The sequence below is a fragment of the Asparagus officinalis genome, chromosome 7 (genome assembly GCF_001876935.1).
Source record: "Asparagus officinalis chromosome 7, Aspof.V1, whole genome shotgun sequence".
NCBI classification, from domain to species: Eukaryota; Viridiplantae; Streptophyta; class Magnoliopsida; order Asparagales; family Asparagaceae; genus Asparagus; species Asparagus officinalis.
The window spans coordinates 48,408,923-48,432,307 of NC_033800.1; the positions used below are offsets into that span (position 1 = coordinate 48,408,923).

Here is a 23,385-nt window from a genome sequence, read left to right on the forward strand (position 1 = left end):
CTCTCTCTCTTTTCTTCCTCTACCTTTTCCTCTCTCTACGAATTTCGTTTTTCTCTCTCTCCCTCTTTCCCCTCGTTGATCCTGGGGCTTCTGAGATTTCTCGCTGCGGCTCTTGGATCCGGGTTCAGCGCTTCAAGGGCTTCGTCTTGACCCTGGTATCGTTGGATTTGGCCTCCCTGCGCTCAGATTAGGGTTTCTACGTCGTGGAAGTTTTTGAGTGCTGGATGCTCCGCTGAGGTACCTCCTTCTCTCTTGTGTTGTGAGTTGAATCTGTCAAGTTTATGATTGTTTGTGTTGTCAGTTGGGAGAAGTTTTAGATGAATCTAGGATTTACTCATTTTGTTTTTCCTATAATTTTTACATGGGTTAATGAAGATGTGATGTTAAAGGAGTGGTATTTAGGAGTCGTGTTGTTGATTTATTATGCGACACATTGGTTAATACTTGAGAGGGATTTAAAGGTCAGTCGCTTGCCCCCCCTGCAGAATTGGAAGAAATGACTGACTTGTTGGCGTAATTGTGTTTGATTGCTTTGCAAGCATAAATAATAGATGATTTTACGGCTTCTTTGAACCATGTGGAAAAATACTCTTTTTAGTTTAGAGATCAAGCTTATAGAAGCTTGATTTTATGCAAGAATTTGATTATTCAGGTAAGTGGAAGAAATGCCGGTGTTCTACGTTTAGAAGGAATGACAAAGATTGTCTTTTGACTATTTGATAAATCGAGATGTAGGTTATGTTGTGAGGAGGGTTTATTGGGATGGTTGTTTTAGTGTCATTCAAATAGGTGGTACCTGCGTAGGGTTGGACGCTTGGTCCTTTGGTTGCTTGAATATTACGTTATAAGAGTGTGAAGTTTGTGTCTTTCAATTGGCCATGGTCCTCATTTTCCAATATCCGCCAATCAACGTTGTGGTCTTCCTGTGAACGCTCTGTTTTTGGCCAATGCCGCAAATTATTTGTCTTGTTTGTCGTCAGTGAGGCTATTAGTATTTATGGAAACTCTCTTTTCTGTACTTGATTTAATGTTGGCGGCTTCTGGTTAGCCTGCGGATTTTAAGGGAGCTCCTTTCTTGACGAGTGCGACTGGGATTGACGTGTCGCTTAGTGTCGGTATCACTTGAACAAGCAGCTAAATACTCAGAATAGTCTTGTTAGATTTTTGAGGTGAGTGATGGGGTGAAATCACTTGTGCTTGTTAAAAGGCTTTTAACTATAATAAATGCATAATAGCAAAAAAATAATAAAAATAAAAATAAATAGGTCTTTAATCATTCCCCATCAACCTTTATCATAGAGTGCAAAACAAAAAAATTGCAGGTATGTAGTACATATACAAGTCTTTTACTAGCAAGTGAGAGACATTGAACTATGACATAGGAACATGAATGCCTAAGTTCCACGGGTACGGGTACAACCTTACAGGACACAATTTGGAAAAGGTAGGATACAGGGACATGACTATATATGTATGTTATGTACATTTACATGTTTAAAATTTATAATTTACATTAGATAAATATTGTTTTTCCATTTACATAAGAGCAATGTATAAGAAATAGTCGTGAAGTGTAGGATATACGTCCAAGAAGTGTATGAGTGTTTTAAATTAAATCGTGTATTATATAGTTGAGTATATGCTAAGCAAACATATCACATATTCGAGAATTGTCCAAGAAGTTTCGGTATGTGCATGGGTAGGGGTGTTGGGTACGGGTATGGCTGCCTTACAAAAGTACCCAGGTAATATAGCTTCTCATGGATACCAAGATTATCATTATTTGATAAAATTTGATGCTTCGCTCATACAATGTTTAACTCATTTGCTTACATTATTACTTTTAACAGCACCCTTAGTGTAGCCCTCTTTTAAGAAGCCCAAGTGTTAGCATGTTTAGCACTTGGTAAGGTGGTGGTCTGATGATTGAGGAACCAGACTTGGTTAATCCATCTACCTCTTTGCACTTGGTTGAGTTTTAATAGGATAAGATTTTGCTTGGAATTTTGCAACTTGAAATCCCTTTTGGCCCCTTTTATTTGTCTTGGTATACCTGAAGTTTATTATTTTGATTCCTAAGAACCTTTTAGTTTATTCTGTCGATATTCTATAATAAGCATGAACTAATCGTGAAGTATGATTATACATGAATACTTTGGTTTTGTCATGAAATATTTTACTTGGTTCTTTTGTTTATGTTTTACTATAACTTATATCATGGGTTGGAAGTAGGAGGCATGTCATGCACAATACTAACAATAGAAATCTGTGAGAAACCATTATTAATGATATTTTTAGCGAAAAATATCTTCAATAAAAATCTTGAAGCTTTCTGTTTAACACTTGTAAGTGTTAATATATTTTTCTTTTATTCTTGCAAAATAACTTCCAGCCGTACGTTGTGCTAATAGATTGCGGATTTAGTAGTTTCTTCTCTCCATAATAAATGTTGTAAAACATACACCTTCAACATTTGAACCTTCTGATACAGGTTTTTATGACTCTTTAAGACAGAAATTCTAGCATTATCTCAGAGAAAAAGTCAGCTGGTTCCTTATGCATTTAAGATGTTATAGGCTGAACGTTGATTGGAAAAGACTTCGTCCTATAATCCTTAAAAGAATAAATAACAGGGTCAAAGACTATACATTGAAGAGCATGACTGCTATAACAAACGATGTCCTTGAATCCTGAAAACTTTTGATCCAAGGTGTCTCTACTCTTCTCAAAGTAATCCCAGCGAAATCTTGCAAGTTATATGATATCTTTTAAATCCATGTCTACAAGTAATTGTTATTTAGTTTTTTCTGTAATAATAAACACCTACATATTTGCTATAATATTCTTGTACAACATCTCGTATAATGATGCGATAGTGAGAAAGTGACCATTGACATACATATCATTTGATACTGTTGATGGGGATGTAAACAGGCAAACTATAGGTATGATCCATGCAATATCCATACACAAAACAACACCGGGTCAGAGTCTATTCTTTTTAATTGGTTCATTTGTCTTCTAATTCTTGAAAGTTAATGCTATTTGACATTGTCATTTAATGTAGTGCACATTCTTAGATGGAGACTAAACAACTACCAAGAGTGCACCGTCTAAAGAGATCCTAGTGAATTACTGATATAGGTACCTAATTGAGATAAATGGAAAGATTCAATAAATGTTTTGGTTTTTTTGTTTAGATTACTGTTGATATATTTATTTAGATAATTAATTAATGCATGAATTAAAAGGCATAAAAGAGTACTATCCATCTTTTGATTCTTTGAATAGTATATTTTTTCGTTGTTTTCACTCGAGGTTTGATCCATCAGCCTTAACATAATGAATTTTGAGCATATTTGTAAAATATAGCTAAAACCAAACTATATAGTCGATATTGGCTGACAACATTTAGTACATGCTGATGTAGAATAATAATTCTAACCACGAGATATGAGGTTTGAAGTAATTGAAGTTGAACGGGTAATGCAATATTAGGAACAAATCATTGAATTTAAAGTTCGTGATTAAACTTGAAGTTACTTTATTCACTTATAAAACCGATCCGATACTGCTAAAATCACATAATATCCGATACATATACCAATTGGCAATAAACATGCAATCCAAATCTCGACCAATTTTGAAATTTCAAATCTTGTTTCCACAAAAACAATGCACCACAACCCAGCATGCAAAGTTCTTGCATTGCCAGAACTACAGTTAATAGGTTCAAAAGTATATACATTCTTTTTAGTAAATGTCTGAGATGTAATTCCTTTTCTAATTTTAATAGGTTCAAAAGTATATACATTCTTTTTAGTAAATGTCTGAGATGTAATTCCTTTTCTAATTCATTTCCTTTTTAAATTTCACAAATTATTCTTTTTAGTAAATGTCTGAGATGTAATTCCTTTTCTAATTCATTTCCTTTTTAAATTTCACAAATTTCCTTGAACTTTGGAGTGTTTTGCACAACCCTCCCCGCACCCGCGATCTTTATAAACTAGACAACACCTTGTGAACTTGTTTTACTAAAATATGATGGTAGTTAGTTTAAGCTGCCCTGTGCTTGGCTTATGACATGTTTTAAAGAACTGCCCTTATTTACTTGATATATCTGCTATATTGCCCTTTTTCAGGTACTGTCCCGAGGTATACATTGGTAGCAGGGGCCACCAAATCAAAAGCTGCTATGGCTTCAAGCGTATCAAGGACCAGGAGCACAGATTGATCGACGCCACCGTTAACGACATCCTTAGCCCCGTTGAAGCCTTCCACCTCCAAGTCATATTCCAGCCAATGATAAGCCACGACCAGCGTTTTGATTTCGATCGCATCTCTGCAGTCAAACTCTGTTTCCAAGTCGGAGCCAAAGTTTCAGACAGAACCTCTTATACAACCTAACACTAGATACAAAAGAATTGTATCGGATTGGTCAAGACTCTGGATGCATGGGAAAAACTTAGGGATGGAGTTCAGAAGCTCCTGTTTGTATACCTAACCAAAGTTTGTGAGCACTGCTTAGAGGTTCACATTGGACCCTCAGGCAATAAAGTTCGTGCATGTGGGGTTTTTAGTTATGAGGGGTGGCATGGGGCCCACCGGTGGAGGAAGGCAGGGGTGGACGATTTGGTGCTTCTGAAGGTCGTGGCACCGGCGGACGCATGATCTTGAGGTGCTTGGTGATGCTGGACGGGGGTAGTATGGTTATTCCTCGACTGGTGGAGCTATGTATGCAGGTTGGTGCTAGAGTGAAAGAAGTACTTCTGTATGATGAAGCTGCTGGGATTAGCCCCTAATGTTGAAGAAAAAGGTATGAAGGTTTAGCCGAGGTTTAAATGAGAAAATTTTGGGATTTGTATGACTTTTCTTATAAAAAATAATAAAGGGAAAGTATAGCCACTCCAGCTATTTCCGTCGCTGATAGAATTAATATGGCGCTTTGAAAGCAAAAAGAAAAATCTTTGGAATGTGCAAATATGATGGATTATGGTAATATTCAGTTTAATAACTCTGGGGTTATGTTGGGGAGAGGCATCCAACCACCCCCTTTCCAAAACCTAAAAAAACCCCACTCACCCACAAACAAGTTTTATTTAGGGTTTATTTGCGGATATGCCCCTTTAGTAGTGCCCAATTGTAGATAGATATCCTGTAGTTTATATGATATGGATCGATCCCCTCGGTGAACTTGTTTTTTATAACTCTTTTATGGGCCAAAACAAAAGATGAGGTCTACCTGCACCAATTGAATCGCCCTTCTAAAACTTGTTTGACTCTTTCACTCAGGGGTCTGTCTGCATAATTAAAACTACATGGGGTCTATCCATAACTGAGTGAATACTCGGTTTTATTGGTTTTTTTTGGGCTGGGGTGTGGGGGTTGTCTTTCCACAACTCCCTACTTTTAAGGTTTCTGGAGTTGTGTATAAGAGCACATTATGAGTTCTTATTTGTTTTCAATTATGGAGGCGACAAATGTTATAAGGTAGGATTAAATTGGCTTGTCTTGTGTTTTTCTATATATTGAGACAAGCATTGGTTGGTAGTGTTTATTATGTGTTCAGATATATATTTGTTCGAGGGCCAAGGAGATAATTTGTTGGCGTGTTGTAGAGATGAATTTGTTGGCGTGTTTTTCTATATACTGAGACAAGCACTAGGTTTCACCACCAATCCATTTATCAATTTCTAACTAAGAAGCCTAGCGTATTGTGTTTGGCAACCCTTTGAAATTAGATTAGGACTAGACCTAGCTAAATTTTGAGTGCTTATTTGTTTGGCAAAAAAATTGCTAAACTTTACCCAACTAAGACCAAATTTTGGCCATTAAACCAGCATAATTGAATCACCCTCCTAGTGCAAACAATAATTGGTTTAGAATATAATAGGGCCAGGGCCCAGGACGGACCTAACCCAGGTCTAGGTGGCTTGCCAAACACGTGTTCAGTTCCTAACCAATAATCCAGGTCAGTTCATAATTAATTCATCAGATAATTAATAAGAAACATCCAAGCACAAATTTTCGCATCTTGGTAATATGCCAATAATTCAATAATCACTATAGCATATAAAACAAATTCATCCCTACAACACGCCAACAAATTATCTCCTTGGCCCTCGAACAAATATATATCTTAACACATAATAAACACTACCAACCAATGCTTGTCTTAGTATATAGAAAAACACAAGACACAAGCCATATTAATCCTACCTTATAACATTTGTCGCCTCCATAATTGAAAATAAATAAGAACTCATAATATGCTCTTATACACAGCTCTAGAAACCTGAAAGTAGGGAGTTGTGGAAAGACAACCCCCCACACCCCAGCCCAAAAAAAACCAAAAAAAATTGAGTATTCACTCAGTTGTGGATAGACCCCATGTAGTTCTAATTGTGCAGACATGCCCCTGAGTGAAGTTATTTTCACTCTTAAAAGAGTCAAAACAAGTTTTAGAGGGGCGATTCAATTGGTGCAGGTAGACCCCAACTTTTGTTTTGGCCCCTAAAAGGGTTAAAAAAACAAGTTCACTGAGGGGGTCTATCCGTATCAAATAAACTACAAGAGATCTATTTGCAATTGGGCACTACTAAGGGGGCCTATCCGCAATTAAACCCTAAATAAAACTTGTGTGTGGGTGAGTGTGGTTTTTTTAGGTTTTGGAAAGGGGGGTGGTTGGATGCCTCTCACCAACATAACCCCCGAGTTATTGAACTGAATATTACCATAATCCATCATATTTGCACATTCCAAAGATTTTTCTTTTTGCTTTCAAAGCGCCATATTAATTCTCTCAGCGACGTAAATAGGTGAAGTGGCTATACTTTTCCTTTATTATTTTTTATAAGAGAGGTCATACAAATCCCAAAATTTTCTCATTTAAACCTCAGCTAAACCTTCATACCTTCAACAACTTTAGGGGCTAATCCCAACAGCTTCATCATACAGAAGTACTTTCACACTCTAGCACTAGCCTGCATACATAGCTCCACCACAGCCGGGGAATGACCATAATACTCCCGTCCATCATCCCTAAGCACCTCAGGATCATGCGTCCGTCGGTGCCACACGACCTTCAGAGGCACGAAATGGTCCATCCCTGCCTTCCTCCACCGGTGGGCCCCTCGCCACCCCTCATACCTAAAAACCCCACATGCACGAACTTTATTGCCTGAGGGCCCAATGTGAACCTCTGAGCAGTGCTCACAAACTTTGGCTGAGTATACAAATAGGAGCTTCTAAACTCCATCCCTAAGTTTTTCCCATGCATCCAGAGTCTCTTGACCAATTCGATACAATTCTTTTGTATCTAGTGTTAGGTTGTAAGAGGTTCTGTCTGAAACTTTGGCTCCGGCTTGGAAACAGAGTTCGAGGGTGTTAGGTTGTAAGAGGTTCTGTCTGAAACTTTGGCTCCGGCTTGGAAACAGAGTTCGAGGACTGCAGGGATGCGATCGGAGTCACAACGTTGGTCGTGGCTTACATTGGCTGGAACATGGTTTGGAGGTGGGAAGCTTCAACGGGGCTAAGGATGTCGTTAACGGCGGCGTCGATCCATCTGTGCTCCTGGTCCTTAATACGCTTGAAGCCATTATAACTTTTGATTTGGTGGCCCCTGCTACTAATGTATATCTCGGGACAATACCTGAAAAAGGGCAATATTGCAGATATATCAAGTAAATAGGGGTAGAGTTCTTTAAAACATGTCATAAGCTAAGCACAGAGCAGCTTAAACTAACTACCATCATATTTTAGTAAGACAAGTTCACAGGGTGTTCTCTAGTTTATAAAGATCGGGGGTGCGGGGAGGGTTGTGCAAAACACTCCAAAGTTCAAGGATGATTTGTGAAATTTAAAAAGGATATGAATTAGAAAAGGAATTACATCTCAGACATTTACTAAAAAGAATGTATATACTTTTGAACCTATTAACCGTGGTTCTGGCAATGCAAGAACTTTGCATGCTGGGTTGTGGTGCATTGTTTTTGTGGAAACAAGGTTTGAAATTTCAAAACTGGTCGAGATTTGGATTGCATGTTTATTGCCAATTGGTATAAGTATCGGATATTATGTGATTTTAGTAGTATCGGATCGGTTTTATAGGTGAATAAAGTAACTTCAAGTTTAATCACGAACTTTAAATTCAATGATTTGTTCCGAATATTGTATTACCGTTCAACTTCAATTACTTAAAACCTCATATCTCGTAGTTAGAATTATTATTCTACATCAACATGTATTAAATTTCGGGAACAGCTCAGCTTCAGCTAGAAGCCGTCAGATATGACAATTACTGTGGGATCCGTGAGGGAGTGCATTCCGATGATGAACTCTCGGATTCCTATTCCGCTCTCGCTTCTGACGACACAACGTCTAGCATAGGGCAAGCTCGAGAGGTGCTCATGGTCAACACAGATCAGATAGCCAAAATCATTGAAGAGGCCCTGGCTAGGCAGAAGGAAATCTTCAAGATCGAAATGGGAATGGCTATGCAGGAGATGAAGTGCAATCCAGCCATCGCACCCAGAACGCCGCAGTTAGCAGCAATCCGGAGGTGGTTGAAATCGTCATGGCCAACGCACCACCCAAGAATACTGGGGGTAGCCCCACTAAAAATAACAGCGCTGGGGGTGGACCCACCGGTAGTGATAACACTGGGGGTGGCCGTCTGATTCCTCTCGAGACTTATCCAAAACAGGATATGGGTGAGGCCGAAAAGATGAAGGAGCTCGAAAGAAATTGGATTGCATGTTTATTGCCAATTGGTATAAGTATCGGATATTATGTGATTTTAGTAGTATCGGATCGGTTTTATAGGTGAATAAAGTAACTTCAAGTTTAGTCACGAACTTTAAATTCAATGATTTGTTCCTAATATTGTATTACCGTTCAACTTCAATTACTTCAAAACTCATATCTCGTAGTTAGAATTATTATTCTACATCAGCATGTATTAAATGTTGTCAACCAATATCGACTATATAGTTTGGTTTCAGCTATATTTTACAAACATGCTCAAAATTCGTTATGTTAAGAAAGTTGATGGATCAAACCTTGCGTGAAAACAACGAAAAAATATACTATTCAAAGAATCATAAGACGGATAGTACTCTTTTATGTCTTTTAATTCATGCATTAATTAATTATCTAAATAAATATATCAACAATAATCTAAACAAAACATTTATTGAATCTTTCCATTTATCTCAATTAGGTACCTATATTAGTAATTCACTAGGATCTCTTCAGACGATGCACTCTTGGTAGTTGTTTAGTCTCCATCTAAGAATGTGCACTACATTAAATGACAATGTCAAATAGCATTAGTCTCCATCTAAGAATGTGCACTACATTAAATGACAATGTCAAATAGCATTAACTTTCAAGAATTAGAAGACAAATGAACCAATTAAAAAGAATAGAGACAATGTCAAATAGCATTAACTTTCAAGAATTAGAAGACAAATGAACCAATTAAAAAGAATAGACTCTTGACCCGGTGTTGTTTTGTGCATGGATCCTACCTATATTTTGTCTGTTTACAACCCCAACCCCGTCTATAGTATCAAATAATATGTATGTCAATGGTCACTTTCTCACTGTTGCATCATTATACGAGATGTTGCACAAGAATATTGTAGTAAATATGTAGGTGTCTATTATTACAGATAAAGCTAAATAACAATTACTTGTAGACATAGACTTAAAAGATATCATATAACTTGCAAGATTTCGCTGGGAATACTTTGAGAAGAGTAGAGAGTCTAGAGACACCTTGGATCAAAAGCTTTCAGGACTCAAGGACATCGTTTGCTACAGGAGTCATGCTCTTCAACGTATAGTCCTTGACCCTATTATTTATTCTTTTAGGGATCATAGGACGAAGTCTTTTCCAGTCAACGTTCGACCTATAACATCTTAAATGCACAAGGGACCAGCTGACTTCTTCCCTGAGATAATGCTAGAAATTCTGTCTTAGAGCCATAAAAACCTGTATCAGAAGGTTCAAATGTTGAAGGTGTATGTTTTACAACATTTTTTATGGTGAGAAGAAACAACTAAATCCGCAATCTATTAGCATAACATACGGCTGAAAGTTATTTTGCGGGAATAGAAGAAAAACATATTAACACTTACAAGTACACTTACAAGTGTTAAACAGAAAGTTTCTAGACTCTTATTGAAGATGTTATACGCTGAAAATATCATTAATAATGGTTTCTCACAGATTTCTATTGTTAGTCTTGTGTATGACATTTCCAATACACTTTCAGCTACATTTTCTAGCTCTTAAACGCTTGCATGGCATAAGATTGAAAGGCTATTTACTTTGTTTCTCCAAGTTGGTATGAGGCTTGACAGAAAAAGTGGCTCATTGTGCAGTGACTATTAAGTTTGATAAAAGATTAAGGTTCCCAGCTTAGTTTAGTTTATTTCGCTAGTATCCTGGCTCGGGGGTTTTATTGGTTTCCTGCATCAATGTTTATGTTTTGCTAGTTTTTGTTGTTTCTATCTTTCGTTATGAATTACAATCCATGAAAAAGAGTAATAACCTCAGTACTTACAATGTAAAAACCCCATCTGCCTGTTTTCTTCCTTTAATGTAAGAGGCCTCTTAGTTCTCCATCATGCATGAACCAAAATCAACCACGGCTACCGTACTCATTGTGAATGAAATATGACGCACTGCCATCTCTTGGTTTTAAATCCTTCTGAGGTAGTGCTGGTGTCTTAGTTTCAGTGTTGTTAACTTGACACCATCAGGTTCTGTTACTAAAAATATTACTGTCACAGTGTATGCTTCATATTAAACCTCTTCCTCTTTATGTGTATCCTTTTTGAGTAAATGGGCACATCTATTAAAATATTTTCCTGCACATTTCAATAGAACTAAAATTTGTTTGTTCCACTTTTTCCTCTTATTGATGATAAACTATCTTCTAGAAATTGGTGTACTTGCTGAACGTAAGTGTTCACGTTGAAAAAAAAAACAATGAAACACGTTTGTGAACGTCGTGTTTTTTTTGACTTGACCCTTTACAAAACCTAAAAAATAAACGCTTTTCTCGAAACAACAAAAAGGTGTTTTGAGATCCTGTTTTTTCAACACTAAGCCCCGCGCCGGTTGCCCGCGCACTCGGCCGCCGCGCCCACGACAATCCGCAGCCGCCCCCGCGCCGCGGCAACTGCGACTTACACCGCCGTTGGCAGTCGCCGACCGCCCCGCCGCCCATCCGGCTCGCTGCCGGCAGGCACAGCACACTTCGCTGGCCAAGCCGCTGCAGCTGTCGGCCTCAGAATCTGCTGCCACTGTGTGGTCAGCAGCGGCGCACACAGCCGCGCGCTGCCCCTGCTTGCTCGCCGCCGCCTCTATATAAATGGTCAAAACTAGTTTGATCAATAACTTTTGAAAATGGTGTTTTCAAAACACATTTGAAAAAACATCATGGCATGATGTTTTTCTACAAAAACACAACAAGAAAATCACCTTGATTACCAAACACCATATAAAATTTTGCCTTTATTGACATTTTGTGGCAAAGAAAGTTGCTATTCCGTTACCAAATGGAACAATGAAGAGCATAATCTATCTATTTACCTTTTTTGTCGTTACTCACTTGTTTTTTCAGGCTATACAATATAAGAATGTCTTGGCCATGGCAAGTTATGAACTAGCCGAGGTTGTTCATGGTTTCCTTGGTAAGCTGAACTGACTAGTTTCTTTGGATTTATGGTGAAGTTTACTCCTGTAGATTTTTTTTGGTAAATCTTCTATCATTCGCTCATTTACATTTTTCAGATATGGTATTGCGAATATTGCTTATTGTCACAACTATTACTCTTGTGCATAACTTGTCTCCTCCCAAGGGATCTTCTTGAGCAGAAATAGCAATGTTTCACTCGCATTTGGTAACAATCTGACGGAGGTCTTTAGAGAAGTATTTATACTGACAATTGTTACTGCACAAGCTGTGTTTTGGCCTTTAAGGTTTTAGTTTCAAAGTGCTCAGTTTCGGAATAGTTTACAAATCTTAGAGTGGAACTATGATTTTTTTACTATCTTCAATTTGTGTATGTGCCTGTGAGCGATGCTGCTGGCAACAGTTTAAGATTGTCGATGCTGCTGGCAACAGTGCAAGTTATGGCTTATATATTTAACATGCTTGAGAGTAGTCACAAGTGAATCAGTATTATCTGCTTGCTGTTGTTTTTTAAATTGAGATGTTACCATGTTGTAACTATACAAATGGTTAATGCGTCAAAATTTTAAAACAAAATACTGACCAATGCCTTTCGCCTCCAGATATTTACGCGAATTGGTACGAACTAACATTCCCAACGATTTCATCGCATGTTGGCATTGTGTTTTAGCTGTTTCTTGCAAAAAAACTTTTTGCCAAAAAACGTTGGTAATTGATACTAAGTTTTCTTCACAAATGTTGGCATCAATTACCAACGCTTGCAAAACATTGGTAATTGCCTTTTTTTTTGTGCGAAAGTTGGCAATTGCCAACGATTGCGAAAAAACCTTGGCAATTGCCGACTACACTTCCCCTTCCAACTCTTGTATCAAACGATGGGACTTGTTATAACAACATTTTAAAATATAGTTGGGTGTACTTTTAAACGTCGTTAATGACTACATTTTTTTGTAGCATGTGGCTCTTCAGGTCGAACAATATGCTTCCCTGTACCTAACTTGAGCGTCAATTGTAATCTCGATTCATTGAGGATTTCATATTGCTTGGTGTTGCCTTCATTGGCTAGGGCTTGATCGTTGAAGACCAAAGTCTGGGTTGAAACTGGATATCCTTTGTATTTTTCAATTTTCTTCTTGATCTCAAGAACAGTATCGCAAAACCAAATCTCTAATTTGAACCATTTCCCGCTTGATGTCTCAATGTCTACATCCATTTTTGGGAATAATTAGCATTTTTATTCTTCAGAAGTGGCTTTTAAAGATTTTGCACCGGTACTCAGCGTGAGAAAACAACGGAAGGCATGATGTTTCAGAGGGAGCATCAAGATTTTCTTGTGAAGAATATTAGAGTACTGCTGTTAAATATGATTTCCTGTTGGGAATCAAATTATAATATTTAAATACATCTCTATATGTAATTAAATAAAACTAATAAGTTTCTTATCTTATTAATGTTGGGAAACAATGTAAAATGCTCAAATTATTATCTTTCTTTATGCTTTAGAAGGTGTTTGGGGAGGCTTATTTTTTTGATCAAATTAGCTTTTAAGCTAGCTTTTTTATTTCTACCTGTTTGGTAAAATACCAAATAAGTTTGTTTATAAGTGCCATTTTAAAGAACATAGCTCAACTTTTGAAAACTAGCTTATAAGCTCACTTAAAAAAGTAAGGTTTGGCGAAGCAGATTAGTATTCTACTTAGATAATTTTTATAGAATTTTATCAAAAAAGCCAAAAACCATTAAAAGCTAGTATAACTATTTGCCCTCTTAGTTATAACAAGATGTTTTAATGAAAGAAATTTAGACTTTCCAATCTTTTATAAAGTTGTAAGTCACAGGCATGGTTTTAAATATTGTCCGATAATCCGATATTATCGCCGAGTTATCGGATTTAGAAGCATTTCGCTAGGATAAGTAGGATTTTTAATCGGTTATCGTTTTTTGGGGTTTATCGACGAGTTATCGGCGATAAAGGCAATATCGACCGATAAGGGAGCTCTAAATATCGACTTTATCGACCGATAAGTAGCATTTGGGATGTCACGCCTCGCTTCCCAAAATACCGGGGAATCGGAGCGTGAACAAGCCCGCGACGTATTAGATTGAGAAGAAATATATATACTATCATTTTTTTTCTTCTCAATCCAATACGCTAAGCGTCAAATATACAAATCTCAATCACAGGTCCCCGATCATAATAGTAAGAATATAAAGACAACCCAGAATAAGAAATAGACATATCATCCACAGATCATCCCAGACATAAAATATGGGTTCAACATACCCTTATTACAAAACAAGGCTAGGTAGAAATAAAAACACATAGTCCATAATAAAGAAGTACAGCCAAAATACGAAGATCCGACATTAACTAAAGAAATTAAATGATAACAAGTTCTAATATTCATCAACTACTACATAAAAGAAAAACACGTTTAGGCTTCAGTTTGTTCTTCCACTCCATCGGAAGGGCACTCCGGCTGGGCATACACCGGCTCCGCTGCTTCATCAAACTGGACCTGTTCTTCTCCTAAGTCTGACGCACACTAGAGGAAAACAGGTGTACGTCAGCGTGTATGGCACACGGCAAGATCTCACATGAACAAATAAAACGGTCGTATGACCCATGCTATGACAGTAATAATACTAATATGAAGGACAATGATACATGCAACTGGAAATCTAATGATAACATACAGCTGTGTGGAAACGGTAACTGGGTCGAATACTAATCATCCTAAGACTCACTGGTCCATCTCTCAAATAGGTCCAAGTTCGCATTACCGGAAGACTGACTGTTCACCATCCCCTACGTGCATCCAATCCCACGAAACAGGCGGCTAGAGGACCACACGTAATCCGATCTCTGCCCGGTCCGGACTCAGGCAAAGCTCAGGTGACGAAACAGGTCACGGATCCAAGTGGCGAAACAGGTCACTTGGTCCATCAAACCAACCCCAGGACGAAACAGGTCTCCGGTGCGGCCTGGAAGTTAAGTCAACAATCACATTCGATCATGCGAACTAAGACTTTCCCAACCCAACTCTTTTCGTTTTTCTCAGTCAACCATAATCTTCACTGAAACTCGGGTTCACCACCTAACTCAGTCAACGCACTCACATATGTCACTAAGTCTGTTCATGTCGCACGAGGCCACTAAGTCATGAACTACTAAGGTTCTCAACACATCAACAGATCATGAATATAGTATATTATGTTAAACATGATTATACAGGTTTATGTAGCAGAAAAGAGAACTGTAATGAACATGAAATGCATAAACAAGATACAGCATGAATATAATACATGAGTGGACTTTATTATTATCTTACCGCTGGATGTCCGATTTTCTCATACAATTTATCCGTACTTACGTATTCTCTAATATAATAATACAGTAAAAAGAAATCTAGAAACCGATGTCATTTTGTACATAAAATGTCGCGTTCTACGACGAACAACCATACTATCATAAATAATAATATTCTTTTTCCAAAAATTATTCTTTAAAACTATTTCTCATTATAACTAATTTAAAATTAAAAAGATTTATATAATATAACATAAAAATTCCCTTTCGGCATGAAAAGTAATATTCTTCTATTATAAAAATTTCCTTAACTAATTTCTTTTCGATAAAAATTTTATAAATTCTAATTTAGCACATAACTGGTCATTTCATGTCCGACATTCTTAAAAATACAATTGACAACATTATTAGTCTAATTTTCACGGTGCGCTCGCAATCATCATTCCACGCAGATATTCAAAAATACGTATTAACCACAATAATAATTTAGACATATTAAATCATCATACTAGTAACAATATTACCACAAAATAATTCATCTATATCTAATCATAATAACACGATATTAATCATTAATTAAAAGCAAGATGGATGCGAGATCTTGCCTACGACGAGTCGACTGCGAGTGTGGCTAGCGGCATCGACGCGGTGACGACAACCGAAAGGCGTGGATCTTGGACAGCGGCACGGTTGTGCAGCGTGGTTGTGCTCGTCGGTGAATCTGGCTAAGACGACGGCGGGGGAGGACTGTCGAGGGACTGCAGCGACGGAGAGGGGCGAGGGGACTGTCGGGCTGCTCGGCTACGGGAGTCGTGGGCGGAGGCCTGGGCGGCTGGCGGCGCTGAGCTCGAGGGTGGAGGAGGTCGAGGGGAGCTTGTTGTCGAGTTCGTTAGCTGGCTCGTGGAGGCGGAAGCACTCTGTTGGCGTTTGGCGGGTCTCGCGGTGGACAAGGAGGAGGGAGGTGGTGCAGCAGAGTGGTGAGCATTCTGGAGGCAGCACGACGAGGCTTGGTGCTGGCGTTTTCACGACGTCGTTGGTGAGCAGCCGGTGGACGGAGGTCAGACCTTGCTGGACGGTTCGGATCCGGGTTGGGTGGTCGAACGAGGTGGATGAGTATGCGCGGCCGGCGAAGTCAGGCCGAGGGCGGTGGGCCTGAGCTAGCGGCGCGTCAGTTCAGCGTCGGGACTGAGGAGTGGCGTTGTGCTGGGTCGCGCATCGTATCGTCGGAGCGGAGCGGCGTTGGCTGGGGTGTTTGGTGGCTGCGGGCACATACAGCGCGAAGGCGACAGGGCGGGCGGTGAGCTGGGCGTAGCTGCAGGAGGTCGGAGGGGTTGTGGTGGGCCTGTGGCTCAGAGGAGCGCGTTGGGAGCGGAGGTGAGTGGAGGCGGCGCTCAGTGCGGTCCGGAGTTCGCTGGAGGTTGGAGTGGGCGTGAAGAAAAGAAGAGAGAGAACGAGAAAGGGCGGGTCGATTCGGGAAGGTGAGCTTGGTGTGGGTTTCTTGGGTTTTTAAAAAGGGGGTGGGGGAGAGAGAAAGAGAGAGAGAGAGAGAGAGAGAGAGAGAGAGAGAGAGAGAGAGAGAGAGAGAGAGAGAGAGACGTGTGAGTGATGTGGGTTGAGTGTGAGAGAGAGAAAAGATAGATTGAGAGAGATTTTGTTGGAAAAAAATAAGGAGAGAGAATAATATTGAGAGAGAGTGTCGGAGAGAGAGATAGATTGTGTGTGAGATTGGAGAGAGAATAAGAACGGCGGAAGATTTTAATGAGAGAGAGGAGAGTTCGTGATAGGGTGGTTGGGTGGATGTGGGTTGAGAGTTGGGGGAAACACGAGGCGGAGGGATTTGCGTGAATTGGGGAGAGTTTTAGGGGGAGAGAGATATACAGAGTGAAATACCGATGAGAGGAAAAACACAGGGAAAAATACCCCCTTAAATAATTTAAAAATATCATAAAATTTATTCAAAATAAATATTAAATTTATTTTCAAAATAATAATAACAAAAACAATGATGAATAATTTACTATTTATTTAAATATTTTACCAAAACAATTAAATTTATAATTAGCAAAACTATTAAAATAACATAATACCGTATTTTTAATTCGTAGAAAATTCTAGAGAAATTAGGAAAAATACAAATACTCTTTTAGAAAAATAATATTTAATATTTAAATACTAGAAAATTATTTAAACCCATATTAGAAATTTACGGTCATTACATCCTACCCCCCTTAAAATAAATTCCGTCCTCGGAATTAAAACAAGGACGAAATATAAAGACAGATTCATCTCAACTCATATAAAGTTCAAAATATATTGCATATCCATAAATAGAAAAAGTCATACAAGACGTTTCAGAATAAGATACAAGACAAGACAACTAGGATTCAGGGAATAAATGAGGGTATCGCTGTCGCATCTCAGGCTCAGTTTCCCAAGTCGACTCTCCAGGAGAATCTGGGTGCCACATCACACGAACAAGTGAAATGGTCTTATTCTGGAGGGTCTTTTCCCTTCGGTCTAAAATCGCCACAGGCTGCTTCTCGTATGTCAAATCGGATCGCACCTCAATCTCCGAGAAATCTACGACATGACTCGGATCTCCAACGTATTTTCGCAACTGAGAAACGTGGAATACGTTATGGAATATGTTATGGACTACAGCCAGGGCGGGTGGTAATGCAAGTCGGTACGCCACTTCTCCAACTTTCTCTAATACGTCAAAAGGTCCCACATATCGCGGACTCAACTTCCCACGCCTTCCAAAGCGAATGGTGCCTCGGTTGGGGGAAATCTTCAGGAATACATGATCTCCTGGCTGAAACTCTGAATGCCGGCGTTTCGCATCTGCCCAATGCTTGAATCTGTCCTGTGCTATGCGAAGTCGCTCCTGAATGATCCTGACTGCATCAACTGATCTCTCAATCAACTCTGGCCCAAAAATCTCCCGTTCACCAACATCGTCCCAACTCAAGGGAGAGCGGCACTTCCTGCCATACAATGCTGCAAAAGGGGCCATTCCAATACTAGCCTGGAAACTATTGTTGTATGCAAACTCCACCAAATGCAAGTGATCTTCCCACGACCCGTGGAAGTCAAGCATACAAGCTCTAAGCATATCTTCCAAAATCTGAATGGTCCTCTCTGACTGTCCATCAGTCTGGGGATGATAAGCTGTGCTGAAACTGAGACTGGTCCCAAGACTCGCCAACAAACTCTTCCAGAACTCTGAGGTAAATCGGGTATCGCGATCCGAAACGATGCACACTGGAACTCCGTGCAATCGCACGATCTCCTGCAATACTAGAGATTTACTAACACTCTTGGAAAGGAACTCATCGAACATATAGAGATAGATATTTTACCTCCATGTATCTCTGAGCAAGATGCTCCGTCGACTGTCCCACTCGGAAAGGAATGAAGTGAGCCGATTTGGTTAATCGATCTACGATCACCCAAACAGCATCATTCTGTCTAGTGCTTCGAGGTAAGCCAGTAACGAAGTCCATGGTGACATGCTGCCACTTCCATTCTGGAATGGGCAATGGCTGCAAAAGACCTGCGATGCGCTGATGCTTTGCCTTCACCTGCTGACATACAAGGCACTTAGCCACACTACGAGCCACATCTCTCTTCATACCACGCCACCAAAAATTCAACTTCAGATCCTTATACATCTTCGTACCTCCAGGGTGAATAGAATATGGTGAACTATGAGCTTCCCGCAATATCTCCTCTCGAATATCTCCTCCTGGGACGCAGATACGACTCCCAAATCGTAAGGATCCGTCCTCATGAACAACAAATTCCGGTCGAAGATTAGCCACTGCTAACTCTCTGCACTTCCGAAGAAATGGGTCACCTGCTTGAGCTGCCTTGATTCGCTCGATCAGTGTCGATTGAATCTGAAGATTCATCAAAAAAGCGGCGACTCCTGGAAGAAGAACTTCTATACTCATATCCCTCACTTCCTGCTGGAGTCTCCACTGAGCCGTGAGGGTCATGATTGCCGGCAAGAGTCTCCACTGAGCCGTGAGGGTCATGATCGTCGGTAATCGGCTCAATGCATCTGGTACTACATTGAACTTACCAGGGTGATACTGAAGATCAATGTCATAATCCGCCATCAGCTCTAACCATCGGCGTTGCCTCATGTTGAGCTCCTTCTGAGTAAATATGTACTTCAAGCTCTTGTGATCAGTGAACACCTTCACTTGCTCTCCTAACAGATAATGCCTCCAAAGCTTAAGGGCAAAAATCACAGCTGCCAACTCCAAGTCGTGGGTAGGATAATTCTGCTCATGCTTCTTCAACTGACGAGAAGCATACGCTACCACATGACCATCTTGCTGAAGCACGCATCCCAATCATCTACCTGATGCGTCGTAAAACACCTCAAAGTTCCCACTCTTATCTGGTATCGTCAAGACCGGGGCCGAAATCAGTCGAGACTTTAACTCCTCAAACGCCTGCTCACAAGCGTCGGACCAGACAAACTTAATATCCTTCCTCGTAAGTAGTGTCATCAGCTCTGCAATCTTCGAAAAATCTCTGATGAAGCGACGTAGTAACCAGCTAATCCCAGGAAGCTCTTAATATCAGACACCGACTTAGGGGTAGGCCAATCCCTCACTGCAGATACCTTCTCCGGATCCACTGATATGCCGTCTCCTGACACCACGTGTCCCAGAAACGCTATACGATCTAGCTAGAACTGGCACTTACTATACTTGGCAAATAGCCGATGCTCTCTCAAGGTCTTCAACACGTACCGCAAATGCTCTGCATGTTCCGCCTCACTCTTAGAGTACACCAAGATATCATCAATAAAGACCTCCACAAACTTGTCCAGCACATCATAGAATACCAGATTCATCAGGTTCATGAATGTCGCCGGTGCATTAGTCACACCAAACGGCATCACTAAGAACTCATAATGTCCATATCTCGTCCGAAACGCAGTCTTGGGGACATCAGAATCCTTAACCTTCACCTGGTGATATCCGCTCCGCAAATCCAGCTTAGAAAATACTCTCGATCCTCCCAATTGATCGAAGATATCATCGATACAGGGAAGTTGATACTTATTCTTCACTGTTACCGCATTCAACTCTCGGTAGTCGATGCACATCCGCTTGGATCCATCCTTCTTCCCCACAAGCAACACAGATGCTCCCCAGGCCGATATACTAGGTCGAATCAACCCTCTCTGCAAAAGATCATTTAACTGAGTCCGAAGCTCGGCCAACTCAGCTGGGGGCATACGATAAGGGGTATTGGAGATCGGTGCAACTCTAGGCTTCAATTCTATGAAAAACTCAATTGCTCGATCCGGCGACAATCCATAAATATCGTCGGGAAACACATCTTCAAATTCTCGAAGTACAACTGGCTTCTCGGATTCCACTTGCATTGCAGCTAACGTCGCCTTCTTCGGTCTAGCTCTGTACTCCACAGGTCCGGCCGATGTGTTACCACTGGTGAACTAAAATCTCGGGTGATCCGGTATCTCGAATACTACGCTCCAACGACGACAATCAATGGTGGCAAAGAACGACCCCAACCAATCCATCCCAAATACCGCTTCAAAGCTCGGCAAATCTATCACCAGAAAATCTGCGAAGAGTTCCCTCCCGCAGATGACCACAGGGCATGCTTCATATCCACTGGATGCTACTAAGACACCACTTCCAGTGTTGATATTCCAGCCCGTAGTCAGAGGAGTTATAAGAAGGGAATGGGCACTCGCAAATCGACGAGACAAGAAGCAATGGGAGGCTCTAGAATCAAAGAGTGATAAAGCGGGAACAGAAGAAACAAGAACCTTACCTATTTAGGAGGATATAACGCAACTAACTTAGTACTCATAAACAATTCTGTCATGATATCATCATGTAATGCTAAATAAGAAGTTCATATGCAAATAAAACTCAGAATGAGTAATTCTTACCCGTGATAACTTGATCGTTCGCCTCAGCTTCTACGGCTGACATCATAAACATCTGCCGCTGTGGTTGCTGCCTTTGTGTTTTCTGATAAGCCTGCTGCTGTGGAGGAAGTGGCCCTGCTCGAGGATAGGATCTGGGCTGAGGCGGTGCTGCCGGGACTGGTCGAGGTGGTGCTGGGAGGGCCGCCCGAACTGGGGGTGGGGGCAAACGAGTCTACTGCTGCTGGGGACAGTCCTGACTGATATGACCCGAGAACCCACAAGTATAGCATAAACGGAGACGCTTGCGGCACTCCTGATAGGTATGTCCAGCGAAATCACAATAGGAGCACTTCACCGAAGGCTGGCCGCGAGTCTGCACTCCAGGGCGCTGATAAGGGTGACTCTGAGGGAATGGCTGACGCTGAGAGTGCTGCTGTCTCTGCGGGTTCTGCTGCTGCTGTCTCGGAGGGAGACGCTCGACATTCCGGGTCGGAGCTGCTGGTGTCCTGCTCTGAATCAAGTGTGAATCTTCTGGTTCCTTCCGGGTCGGAGCTGCTGGTGTCCTGCTCTGAATCAAGTGTGAATCTTCTGGTTCCTTCTGCACGCTCTTAATCTCATGTGCTGCATCCAATACGGCGTCGTGAGTCGCGAGAGCCCTACCAGCCAAAGCCAATCTGATATACTTATCCAGACCTTTCTAGAACTGGTGCCTTCTGATAGTGGGGTCTGTGACCAAGTGGGGAGCATATCAGCTCAAAGAAGAAAACTCGGCCTCGTACTCATCGACTGATCGACCCCCCTGCTTGAGATCGACAAATCTACTCAGGAGCTCATCTCGGGCCGACTGAGGAAAATACTTCCTATTGAAGCGATCCGTGAACGTTTCCCACAGAATCGGCCTCTCTAGGTGTGTCTTCTCAGCAGCCCACCAGATTCTAGCTGTATCCGTGAGCTGAACATCCATGAGATCTACCCACTCTGCAGGGGGAATATGAGTCACCGTAAGGATAGTCTCCGTGACCATGAGGAACTCCTCTGCTGCTAAAGGTCCATCGGCACCAGTAAAGGAAGGAGGCCGCATATATTGAAACTCTCTAACACCAGGCTCCGAGCGAGGTGGATGCTGGTGCTGAGGCTCCTGCTGCAAATGCCCAGCTAAGAAATGCTGGTTCGTCACCAGCCCCTGAATCATTACTAAAAGCTGCTGTGGATCTGCTTCAGGCATCTGACCACTGCCACTGGATGAGTTACCATTACTACGAGTACCCACCATGATTCTGAAGGAACGAGGATCAAAAGGAAAATTAAGGTTAAAATCAAACAATATATTTGGAAAATAGGAACTAAAACATAGTTATTAAGATAATAATATAAGAACTTAATTGTAGTCTTACGGATGGAAAATGATATGTATTAGAATCGTCCAATACATTCTTACTAGTGGGAACTCGGGACCGTGACCTGCATGAGCCACCACTAAAACCTGTCACGCCCCGCTTCCCAAAATACCGGGGAATCGGAGCGTGAACAAACCCGCGACGTATTAGATTGATAAGAAATATATATACTATCATTTTTTTTCTTTTCTTCTCAATCCAATACACTAAGCGTTAAATATACAAATCTCAATCACAGGTCCCCGATCATAATAGTAAGAATATAAAGACAACCCAGAATAAGAAATAGACATATCATCCACAGATCATCCCAGACATAAAATATGGGTTCAACATACCCTTATTACAAAACAAGGCTAGGTAGAAATAAAAACACATAGTCCATAATAAAGAAGTACTGCCAAAATACAAAGATCCGACATTAACTAAAGAAATAAAATGATAACGAGTTCTAATATTCATCAACTACTACATAAAAGAAAAACACGTCTAGGCTTCAGTTTGTTCTTCCACTCCATCGGAAGGCACTCCGGCTGGGCATACACCGGCTCCGCTGCTTCATCAAACTGGACCTATTCTTCTCCTAAGTCTGACGCACACCAGAGGAAAACAGGTGTACGTCAGCGTGTATGGCACACGACAAGATCTCACATGAACAAATAAAACGGTCGTATGACCCATGCTATGACAGTAATAATACTAATATGAAGGACAATGATACATGCAACTGGAAATCTAATGATAACATACAGCTGTGTGGAAACGGTAACTGGGTCGAATACTAATCATCCTAAGACTCACTGGTCCATCTCTCAAATAGGTCCAAGTTCGCATTACTGGAAGACTGACTGTTCACCATCCCCTACGTGCATCTAATCCCACGAAACAGGCGGCTAGAGGACCACACGTAATCCGATCTCTGTCCGGTCCGGACTCAGGCAAAGCTCAGGTGACGAAACAGGTCACGGATCCAAGTGGCGAAACAGGTCACTTGGTCCATCAAACCAACCCCAGGACGAAACAGGTCTCTAGTGCGGCCTGGAA

At 40.7% G+C, this 23,385-nt stretch overlaps 1 protein-coding gene, 2 long non-coding RNA genes and 1 pseudogene across 3 annotated transcripts; 3 read left to right on the top strand and 1 right to left on the bottom strand.

The window, feature by feature from the left end:
* LOC109848489 lies at nt 1–3,096 on the top strand. Its single transcript, XR_002248809.1, has 2 exons — nt 1–237; nt 2,492–3,096. It is a non-coding gene; the product is annotated as an uncharacterized LOC109848489 (long non-coding RNA).
* On the top strand, nt 3,896–4,910 carry LOC109847104 (annotated as a pseudogene).
* Nucleotides 11,347–12,223, top strand: LOC109848488. The gene is made up of 2 exons (XR_002248808.1): nt 11,347–11,706; nt 11,807–12,223. It is a non-coding gene; the product is annotated as an uncharacterized LOC109848488 (long non-coding RNA).
* LOC109847105 lies at nt 21,514–22,217 on the bottom strand. Its single transcript, XM_020416349.1, has one exon. The coding sequence runs from the start codon at nt 22,215–22,217 to the stop codon at nt 21,693–21,695; it is 525 nt and encodes a 174-aa protein (XP_020271938.1). The 3' UTR covers nt 21,514–21,692.